The following is a 12,359-nucleotide window of genomic DNA, read 5'->3' as shown; positions in this document are numbered from 1 at the left end:
AAAAGGCTACAAAACACTGGGAAATTGGCATGAATGAAGCTCAACACTGAATCTTGCAATCATCCCTATTTTTCTATTTAAAACACTTCCAAGTATGAATAAGTTGTAACTGAAAGACTTCTTAATGGACCTTTACTGGAATTACCTCAAAAGCACACTCTGCCCACAGAAACCTTAACTCAGGAAATTCCAAACTAATCATACATGTACAATAAAGGTTACAATTCCTCACTACTACCCTCACTTCTGGTAATACCTTCCCACATGGGAAGAAGTGATCAGTTTACCTCTTGTCTAAACGCTTATTTATCACCATCTGCCTTTTATGTGCTGTGAGTGTGCGCCTGACTGGCAGATAAAACAGGTAGAAGTCAAAAGAAATCCCTCTATTTCTGGCTCCCTCTATTTCTGGCTCCTATGATACTTTAGAAACTAACTTTACTTTGCTAAACACTTTGATTAGGTGTTAACAGCTGCACTGTATTGATGGATGGTTTAATTAATACATTCATTTTTGTTTTGTTTTATTTAATTAGCCCACCACCCAGGCTTGTTAATCTTGTGGTAACGCTAAATACTGCAGTACTGGCCCATTGTGATTTCAGCCAAACCCTTTATGTTACATTGGCCCTCTCTTCAATGGTAAAAACCTGGGGAGCCTGGCATTTCAAAATACTGTGGTTCTGATGCGTGTATGTGCCAATTAAAAGAACAAGCGTTCAGCAGAGGCCTAAGTGGACTGGGAAAAAAAAGTTGGTTTGGGTCCAATATAATCTGGGTCATTTAACCAATCTCACTTGTTTGCACTTTCACGTTTTTATTCAACTTCACATCAGCGTGTAATTCCACAAATATGTTGACATGGCCCTGGTGGGCCAGCCTAATGAGTATAAATTCTTGTTAGGTTTCAAATGTCCTCACGCCTTGGCAGTTCCAAGATCATTCAGATGTTGTCAGATTTGAAAAAGAAAAATGATTATCACAATCGGTGACACTTCATGTGAATTAAGGGTAGGGATGGGTATGATTTCAAATGAGTTAACAGGGAAACGAGGCACAGGCTATCACATATTGTTCATGTGTCAATTATGCTTACTGCACACATTTACGAATAGTACTTTTTAAGTATTTGCATAAGAAGCATATTTGATTTGATACAATTTAACAGTTACTTAACATAAACAAGTTTAATATGCTCTCTTCAGCAGCTTATTAGAATAAAATGTCAGGCCCATTCGAAGGGCATTGAGCCATGCCGTTTTTATGTGTTCATGGCCTGATTTAGTTAGCTAATTAACACCATATTGCCTCAGAAGGATAAAATATTCAAGGCCCATTTGAATTCAGTGTTTTCATGTCCTTTATCAACATAATGCGTTTCATGGGCTACAACACACCCAGAACATATTGTAGCTACTCTGAAGCTGAGCTATATTGTATACAATTGTTTTAGAAGATCTTTTTATTCCAGTTTTCCTTTTGGACCCAGTAGACTGAAGACCCTTTTTAATTATAAGTAGGCTTGCTACTTTTCGATATTAATCAGTAAAGCTCGTTATCGTTGAATCCCCAAAAAATATGAGTTCGACTGGAATAAATTTATATACGATAAAGGTTGGTAAAACCACTCGCTAATGTATTTAGAAATAATCTCTAGTTATTGTAGTTTTTATACTTGCTGTCTGTCCTGTCTCCATTCCACTCTGAATGCCTGGGGGTCGCTGTCAGTTATCTCAGTGGTCTGTTATTTCATCCTGTTCTAACAGATCTCATCTGTCATTCAAAGTCCCTACTTTGAAATGAGAAGGTTAAGGTGTACAGAAGCTTTTGCTTTAGGTATACGGTGACAGTTGCTAGTTTGATTTGAAAATGTGGCGCAAGAGAAAAACACTTAATGAATGTTGTGCAGAATACCCTGGCCGACGGCTGAGGTCTCCGCAGGACGAAACGCACCCATCTGCCTTGCGTGCGAGTCCAGCTGTGCTAAAGCAGGAGAGGGGGAGCTCAGACCCTGAATAATAAGTTAGTAACAAAGTTGATAGATTTCAAAAACAAGACGTACGTATTATATATATATATATATATATATATATATATATATATATATATATATATATATATATATATATATATATATATATATATATATATATATATATATATATATATATATATATATATATATATATATATATATATATATATATATATATATATATATATATATATATATATATATATATATATATATATATATATATAAACAATGACATCTTTGTTCACAGAATGTCCATGTTCACAGAATGCACAAGAAGCCACTCTCAACTTGCCAAGAGGTCAGGGGAGATCACTTCTAAGCGTGTGTGTGTGTGTGTGTGTGTGTGTGTGTGTGTGTGTGTTTGTGTGTATAATTGTTTCAATAATCAAACAACGTTTTCCAGTTTTATAAACTGTGTTAATTTAGGGTGACCAGGGCTTTTTCAGTCAAATATAGGGTACTGCATCACTAAGTAAAAAGTAACTAAAAGCTTGGTGTGCACTGTAGATAGCCTATGCAGCATTCCATCATGCAGCATACTATAGACTGTCTCAAAGCACAGCAAATCTGAAAACAGAGAGTGTATACCCCCAACACACATTATAGCCATTTTCTACAACTATCACTAATTCAACCCTGTAGTTGAATAAAATGTGCATGTGAATAGGACTGCATCAGTTTAATTAAAAAAAAATAAATAAATAAAAAGTGGTTTGTGATCCTGTGAAAAAAAATAGCACCACCTGCTGACCCAGCTGTGAAGGCAGTAGGAAAGAGAAATTCAGCCAAAAGCAAACCCATGGTCTAGTCATCTGGAGATCACCGAGCTCCACTTTGTGTTATCTGAACCCTTTAAAATGTTTCGATTTCAACTAAAACCTGTACTGGTAAAGCATCGGCGTGCTGGTAAATGAAATATACTGTAACCCCATGCAGAAACAATCAGGGACCAATACATCTCCTGATGAGAACATATCATATTTACAGTAAAGATATCTAGAAGGAACGGGTCTCTGACACAGAATGCAGAAACTGCGACTGGGAGGCATTTATAATACTTTGCAAACAAGACTCAGGAAATTCTGATGCTGTTGCAGCCATTATTGACTTTGAAAGTGGATGCTCCCTTTTACACAGCAGACTAAAGTGACTTCATCAGGGAGATCTACTGTATACAACCAAGCATGTCATTTCCTCATCCCTTTATTAAAACATACACACTCCCATCAGAAATCAGCAGCCGTTTCATCCGTACAAGAGCTCAATGATTAACGACCCTCTGCAATCGAACACGACACAGAGAATTTGTCGTTTTCTGTCATTTGACTCTTTACATTGTAGAATTTGTGATTGACAGTAAAACAAACTCTCTCAGCCACAGGCTGTCAACCTGTTGTAAATTTAAATTGCCATAAGACTGATGGATGAGATGTTTTTAAAGATGGTAAAAGCCTGGACTAACAGTAGCAATCTGTTTTTAACATTTAAAACATAAACTACAAAAGCCATCTGAAATAAAATAGAAATGGTGACTAACTGATGGTCTAATCCTGAATATATAGTGTCTGATAAAGATATACATAAATAAATGAATAAATGAATGCGTTGTAACATTCTATAAGCACCTTTATGTAAAACGAATAAGAACTGAACCAGACCGTAGGAAATTGCGATCTCTTCTACAATTGCAAAACAACAGAGACACGTTCTAAGATGGTTTCCTCCTCCTTATTGCCCTGTAGCACTAGCCAAAGTATTTCACTGTCTGCTCATGCACAGCACCCCTCAGCACTTTCTTGTGGTAGTTACTTGCCTTCATTTCACGTTTAAGAATTGCAGTTTATGTCTTTTGAAATGGTTCAGTTTGCCAAGTACAAATAACATGCTTCAAAATCAAAACACAATTGATAGAGCTATTTTAAGAATTAGAATTGTCGCTTTTCTTGTATATTTTAAGCATTTCATTTGTTTGAAGTCATTGTGTGATTTGGATTCAGTCAGGGGCTATGTCCCTGAAGTCTTTACTGCAATTAGTCCTTACGTAACACAAGATGAAGTGTAACTTTAACACTTTCTTTCTCCAAATAAACATGACAATAAGCACTTTACATCAAATTCCATACATCATTTTTGACAGTAACATTCAAAGCAAATTGTCTGTGTTTCAACTTGAAGATATTTGTCAAAAATATACGTATTTTAAAAATGACACCGGTGTTATTGTTTTCATGCTATTGTGTTTGTAAGAATATTAGTAACATCTGTATTTTCTCTGTAAAACGAATTAAAAAAATAAAATGTATGTATCCTTTGATGACATTTAAGCTAGCTCAAGTCTGTCTAAACTCAAAGTAAAAAGAGTTACTTGGTTCTTGGCTTCAATTTCAGTAACCTATCCAACCATATCACTGGATGCATTTCAAGTACATTCTTTGAGACTTACCACAGGTGTAAATGACACTGAGGTACTTGCGAACGCCAGGGTAACACGGGTCCCCAAATGCATGAGAGCTAGCATACCCACTGCAGCGTCTCTTCCCATGGCACAGGCTCATCACGATGTGCAGGGCAGTGCCTGACTGGCATTCTGGAATTACACAAGGGAAGAAAATAACTGTGGCAATTAAAAAAATATATATCTGTGGGAAAGAAAAAAAAAAGTGGCTCTAACTTTATTACAATGTTTTACTGTGATGAAAGCACTGTCAGTTGGACATACAGCTATGGCCAAAAGTTTTGTATCACCTAGAATTTTAAAAAGGTCTAATTAAGCAAATGATCAATTCAATTAAGGGTCTAGTTAAGTAATTGAGAGTTCAGTTGGAATGAAAACCAGTAGACACATGGGTCCCCAGGACCAGGACTCAATGTTTCGCCCTTTCCTGAGGGCGAGTTTGAGGATGGGCTGGTCCCACCAGCGCTTCCGGCAAGGGACCGCGAACGGCTTGACCAGGGCGACCGCAGCGCAGGCCTGTGACCGGGAGCGAGGAACGGCAGGCAGAGGTGTGCGACTGTGGACCAGCACAGCGATGCCTGTAGCCTCAGGGGGAACACAGTGGGAGGAAGGGGGAGCGCACGCGATGTCCGACTCCTACGATGCGACGTCTGCAGCTCCTACCTTGTACTTAATATTTATGATACTTTAACACCTTTCAAAAATAGAATAATATTGTACCAGTACTGTAATACTGTATTTAATTATATTGCATGCAGATGTTTTTCTTTTATTTCTCATGTGCTTATGAATATGATAGTCATTAAGTCCACTGTGCTTATAAATATGACAAATCAATTCTAAATAATAAACCCAGATACTGTATTAAGATCCGCAGCATTTGCCATTCCTATGGGCTAACATTCATCAAGGTCTAAGATAAAGGCCAACACTATTGCTATTTAATTGGCTGACAATGACATACCTAAAGAGGGAATGAAATTGCAAACAATCTATGAAACATGTCCAAATATGTAATTTAGTCATCTCTCGGCGCCAGTAAAGATGAAGTGATATTGACAATAAACGTGCTGTGAGCTGTATATCCTGCTGGCACTGTGTCAGAGTGCAAGGGCTCAGTAGAAGTCTGTGCCTTCAAAATAGCACAGCCATATGGAATACTGGCAGGAGTTCCATGTCTACCTAGTTTATATGTCAATTAAAGTGAAGGGCAATAAAAAAAGTTTACATTCATAGTTTACTGGACATATATGTTGCTACTCCATAAACTGTAAGTTTTACTAGGACGTGTGTGTGTATGTTGGTTACAGTAACTTAGCTGAGGTTACCCCATCAAAACAAATGGAAAATTATGTTTAAAGAATGATATCAAAGTTATTAAGAGAGTGCTCCTGACACTCCTCTCCTGAAGTGCTGTGAAAATTACCTAAAACATTAGGTTATTATCATAACCCTGGTTCCCTGAAATAGAAATGTAATGGGCAGTGAGCTTTTATGGAAAGGGACAAGTTGGCCAGCTCATAGGCAGTTCTGACCATGTCTGCTATCCACTTGGACAGTTTCTGCTTAGTCAGGGATTGACCACAGGCCTTTGCCCCATACCAGACACAACATTGTTCAGACTGCTCCCAATCTTTTATCCTGTCATCATAATACACCAGGGCCCGAACTGGGCAGAGCGTATGGAGCTGTTTCCCCCTGTTGACATGGAAACAGCCTGGTTCACATGGAAAGCCGAGATGGTCTTCAGCAAGAAGGCAGGATTGAAATGGAGCGTGACCTTAGCAGGCTTTCTCAATAGAGAATGCGTGCATTTCACTCACCTGCTTTGCGGAGCAAGAAAACTGCTTTGAACAATAAAAATTTCAACTCAGTTGAATGCAAGGGCTCAAATGGAGGCTTCATGAGTGCATTAAACACCACATTTAGTCTCCAGGGAGGAACAATGTCCTTCATAGGTGGGCAATGCCATCGAGCTCCTTTCAAAAATTGCCCCACCAGGCAGTGAAATCTTGGGGAGACAGTCAATCTTGACATGGCAAGATGCCCCACTGCTCTTTCGCTAACCCTGCTAGAAAGTCCCAGACTCAGAGCTGCAGGCTCGATGGGTCATGATGCCATATGGGTCAACGTGTCTGAGCAAGTCGGGGTGCATTGGCAGTCTCCACGGCTGGCAACTCAGGAGCAATATGGGGCTATTAGGAGCACCTTGGCCTGGCCCTGCCTTATTTTCTCCAGCAGGCCGAGCAGTGGGAAGGTGTATAACAGAACCTGCGGTTGAACAATACAGCGGTCACACGTGCAGGAGACTCAATGGAAGTGTCTGGGGAGCTGATGCCATCAAGCCCAGAAGTTTCTAGAACGTTATTACTGTGAGCACACTGTTGAGCTGAAAGAGCTCCAAACAGGAGGCTACTCTCTGCACTGCCGTCCAAGGCTGCCTGGGAAGGGTAGAGCTGGCTCTGGTTCCATATATGTCTCTGCCTATGCTGAAGACCTGGCACAAATTAGCCAGTTGTCTAGATAGTTCAATCTTTTGAGTCTCAATGGAGCCAAAATGGCTTCCATGCACTCAAGAAGGCACGTGAATCTAGGAGAGGCCAAATGGCAAGACCTGGAAGGCAAACCGCAGGTACTTCCTGTGCACTGGTTTTATGGGAAGTGGAAATGGCATCTTTGAGGTCCACCATGATGAACCAGTTGCCTGGCCTGACTGACTGCAACAGCCGCTGCATTGTCAACATCAGATACAGGTTGACCTGTCTAAGGTCAAGTATCGGTCTGAGGCCACCATTCCACTTTGGCACTGGAAAGTACCTGCAGTAGAACCCTTCCTCCATCTCGAGGGGGTCTATCATGCAAGCAGCCCGTTTTTGCAGCAGAGCCTGTCACCTCCTGAGACACTGCATTCAACAGCAGTGTTTTGTATCCGTCGGGTGCCCATGCCTGGGAAAGCCAAAGCTGCCTGCGGGCAGCTACCAGCGCAGCCAAGTATCTGCCTACAGCCTGTCCAGGTGTTTGGACACACAGAGCAGGTTTTTGTTCACCAGGCACAGCTCATCCAACTGTTGTGGTGCGGGCCTGTGGTTCGTGGAGAGTAAGTCAGATTCCTTTATGCTCTGGCCATCTGATATGGAAAATGTCAGCCTTCACATCAGAGAGACAAGGCAGGGTGATGGATGAGAATGTGCCTGTCATAAATCTTAACTGTCACTTTCACCCTGCCACTATCACTTTGATTGTAAATGCACAAAGATGCATACTTTTACCTGAAGGAAACATAGCACCTGAATAACTCACTCTGCCAGTTGTCAATTTAGTAATTGTGTAAATTGTAGAGTGTTATTTAACATAAACCCTATTATTTTTTTTATTATTTACACATAAAGGTCATAAATTACCTGGGGAATACATTCTTAATACTGTATTGCTTTTTCAACATATTTTTGCAATATAATTCCAAGCATGTGCTTGATTTGAGCCACCACCATGCATGTAACAGATATTTCACAAAAGAATTTCTGCATATTTTGGCTGTTTCAAGCTTCATTCTTAACACCTTGGTGCATGACACTCTTGAGATTGTTAAAAGCATTCCCACAGTCAAACCATACAAACAGCTTTAATGGACTACTGCAATTTATACCTGACTCGCATCATATAACAAGGACTTCAGGTGTAAAAGATGTTCTCAGTGCTATCCTGTACTTTGCAAGCTTAGTTTAGGTCAGGTTTTTCTTTAAGAATTTGCCACAAGGATTAGTTCCCTCAGCTTTTCTTTTTAACTTTAAAACCTGAACTGTGCAGGTTTTGGATTCCTGGTTTAGAACATGAATGGATCTCTAAAAAGCTAAGGGGCCAACCAAAATGAGCATTTACTAAAAGCATACAAAGAGGGAGTGGGGTTGTGGGGTTTATATAAAAAAACTATTACACTTTTATTGAGTTTGAAATATTCACATGCCTTCCTGAAACAGGTCAGAGGTCATGATATTTTACTTTTGGTTGACAAAAAGGATCCTACAGCTATGGCCAAATGTTTTGCATCACCCTATACAATTAACAGATTTTTCTTCATAAAGTTGAACGAAACCTGATGAATAATGTTACGTTAACATATTGAATTACTTACCTATTTGTAGTTTTTCATATACTCAAAGATAACTTCTCAAAACAGTAAACCAGCAAAAAAAAAAATTCCATATGGTATAAGCCCTAATTCTTGGTTTACCGCTTTGAAACAATTTCTTCGGGTTGAAATTAAGTACGCGTTAGAACCACGTTTCAATATACTCCATGAAACAATTGATTTCACACTGGAGAACTGAAGCACGCCACACTTATTCCAAAGTAATCTCCCAAATGCATCATAGTAAGTAATGACAAAACAAGTGAGTGAGTGTGAATGTGTGTTTGTCTACGTTTGTTATCGATATTGTGCAATTGTACAAACAGAAACATTTACCTGCTCTATCACAAAGCATTCCGTGTTCTAGCTAGCTAGTCAGATATGGATTCAACAGTGAATCATTATTTGGAAGATTCTTCAACAGTGAAAGAAGAAAGATGATGGTTATCCTCAGCATGGGACACTCAGAACTGGTTGCTTCTCTGTGGGCGCTGCCGTGATTGGTACTGGTGGTAACAGATGATCAGTGCAGCACTGTGGGACATATGATACTCTACCATAGCATTTGGGTACACTGGCTTAAGTACAGTTCGCTGCTGGAGCGCCGTATGAAACCATGGCGCACCAGAGGCGCTCTGAGCAACACAGGAAGGCGCACTAGCGTCGAAAGAGAGTCAAGGCGTTCGTCACTGTTTCAGATGTCGATCTACTCACGTACTTAATTGGGACATAGTAAATATTTTGTGCTTGAATTCAGTTTGGCACGTCGCTAGAGCATCAGTTTAAAACATGGGTAAAATTATTTATTGTGGAAAGAGTTTAACTGGAAGCAGACTGTGAACAGCATTGCTATTTACTGCCAGAGGCATGGACACAGAACTGATTTAAAAAGTGAAGAGACAGCAAAAGGCAGCCTCAGGGCGCTGGAACTAGGGGTGCTGGGGGTGCAGTGGCACCCCCTTGGCTTTGCATGGCTTCCATCATACACAGGGGTTACAGTTTTGTTCAATGGCTTTCAGCACCCACACTTTAAAAATGGTTCCAGTGCCACTGGACAGCCTTTTAATATATCGCCGACGATACAGCAGACATGAATTTGAATCACTGCAGAAAGGCAAAATGAAAATCTCTGACTAAAGTTAATAATTGGTTTTCACATAACAAGATGGCATCCTCTCAGTGAAGATTTATTTTATTGTGCAGCCCTGGAATCTGTTCATGCGACACCAGCAATACAAGCATACTTTGCTCATTTAATCTTGTTTATAGAATAATGATAAAACATGATAAAGTTATAATTAATTATTAATTTCACTAAATACCATTTTCTAAACATTCAATGAAATTAAGTAAGTTACAGTAGACTTGTGCAAATGGAGGAATTTCTGTAAAGTGCAAAGATTGATTGATTTGATTTTCATGGAATTGAAAACATTTTTGGGGTTACTTGGCTGAATTAAAGCTAATTCTCCCAGTCCAGGTAATTTTTAATAATGAAAGAAATATAGGACAGCAGAACCAGCAATTCTGCATTTATGTGATGGCTGCAATTAGCGAAATGAACAGGATACTACCGATTGACAGAACCCCAATGGCACAAAACATAAGTCTTTGATCTACATGAAACATAGCACTCATTTGCAGATAACGCTGTTGTTAGTTTCCCCCCTTGGCAAAACACCACACTATTACTGTACTAATACATAAACCAAGTACCTAACCTGTGATTGTATGTGTGGAGCCTTGCCATTTAGGTTATCACCACTTCCTTTATTTCCAGCAACAATCACTCAGCACTGACCCTACTTTCTAATTGTAGCCTTTTAATGATTCCCTGGCAACTGTTAACAACAGGTTTTGTCTCCCCACAGGGCCCCAGCTCCCATAAATCAGCAGCTAGAGTGGCTTGTGGCAGTGAGGTAGCTTAAAGCTGGAAACAGGGCTTTGAAAACCCACATGCACTGAACAACAAACAAGGGAGATGAATGGGGCTGCATTTTTTGTGAAGAGATAATCTCAGTATCTGGTTGCTGGTTTGTTTATTATACCTCCAGATAACTGCAGGAACCTTTTGTTGTTTTGATTCAGTGTGTCATTAACGGAGACGTCAGCAGAACTGTATTCTACTTTTTTAACCTTGACGTTAATCTTCTACGTTTGTGGTGGACAGGGATGTTCAGCCTTAAAAAAAAGCTTTTACTTTCAGCAGTTTATCATGAAAGATGGATGTATTATGGATGTATTTTAAATGGAAAGCTTGACCTTTAAAATGGTTATATCAGGAGTTTCCAGTCCTGGTCCTGGAGGGCTGGTGTCCCTCCAGCTAAGCTTAATTGGTTCAATTAAGTAATTTAGGGTACAGTTGGAACAAAAACCAGGAGGGACCAGAAGTGGCGCATCCAGCAAAAGGAGGGTTCCAGTTTGAGTCCAGACCATTCCACTGCCAACCATGGACATCCCAAGGGGTGGCACACAATTGGTTGAGCATCACTACTTCAAATTGGGAGAAAAATTGGGTAAAAATCAATTGGCAACTACTAAATTTATTTAAATTATTAAAAAAAAAAACACAAGGCACACCAGCCCTCCAGGACCAGGATTGGAGACCCCTGGGTTAAATGATTCTTGTGATCTTTTGCAGCATAAGAGGGCCAACAATGTACACAAATACTGAAAAAAGGAGATCTTCCCAATTCAGCAGTAAAAGACAGTAAATGTTGCATTATCCCTATTGCCACTTTGTACTTTACATTTTCTATGTATATTGAGTAAAGGGTTCCAGGCAATTGGCTTTCCACCAGCCTCCTCAAAAAAGTGCTACATAGTGAGTCAGAGTGTGTAACACATGTGTAAATTTTGTAAATAGTGTGCACTAGGTGCTTTGTTATTGTTTAAAGTGTGTTAAGTAAGTAATTGTTTGACCCATCATTACCTGCAGCTGGTGATCACTGTAAATTAGGGCCAGCTGCAGAGTATGAAAAGCATGCAATTAGTCAGTAGTGGGAGGTCTGCTGTGTGAAAAGCAACTGTGTGACATGACCTTCGGAATCATATGTGCAGGATTTAATGTTTGTTATTTAAAAAAAAAAAAGTGTGTTATTGTTTTGACAGGAAAACAGTTTAGCTATCCTGTATTTAGTTTATGAAGTACTCCAGAGAGAGACTATATATATATATATATATATATATATAATATATATATATATATATATATATATATATATATATATATATATATCAACACATCGTGATATTAATTGCTGTCAGTGATTCACTAATGTTTTTAATTAGAATTTTAAAATTTTTAATTAGAGTCAATTAGAACCAAATTAGTGTAAATTAACTATGTTTATGACGTAGGTAGAGTTTTAATTTTTTTAATGTTTTTTTTTTTTTAAGTTTGTTTTATTATTTATTATTTATTATTATTATTATTATTATTATTTATTATTATTATTATTCAAAAAACAACCCAGCATAAAAACCCTGTTTTCCTATTTCTGGATACTCTTTATAGTTTTATATTTATTTACAATTCACCATTGTTGTTAAACTGTTTGAACCAACTGCTAAATTCGGTTTATTCCTCACATTACTGGATTTACAGTTATCAAACATTACATGAACCAAAAAATTGTTCATTTATAATGCCGAAATTTCACATTGAAACCATGACGATGAATAAATGAATATGAAACGCTGATGCATGCGCATATCTCAAAGTAATGAACAATTTT

General features: G+C 38.7%; 1 protein-coding gene across 1 annotated transcript in view; it reads right to left on the bottom strand.

The window, feature by feature from the left end:
- The window catches only part of LOC121317503 (protein eva-1 homolog C-like), a 93,303-nt gene that overhangs the window by 40,349 nt on the left and 40,595 nt on the right, over positions 1-12,359 (bottom strand). The window contains exon 5 of the mRNA XM_041253508.1: positions 4,482-4,625. Coding sequence (XP_041109442.1) covers positions 4,482-4,625 — 144 coding nt within the window. The remainder of the gene's footprint in view (positions 1-4,481; positions 4,626-12,359) is intronic.

Source organism: Polyodon spathula, chromosome 6, assembly GCF_017654505.1.
Source record: "Polyodon spathula isolate WHYD16114869_AA chromosome 6, ASM1765450v1, whole genome shotgun sequence".
Taxonomy (NCBI): domain Eukaryota; kingdom Metazoa; phylum Chordata; class Actinopteri; order Acipenseriformes; family Polyodontidae; genus Polyodon; species Polyodon spathula.
This window is presented reverse-complemented; position numbering and strand designations above follow the sequence as displayed.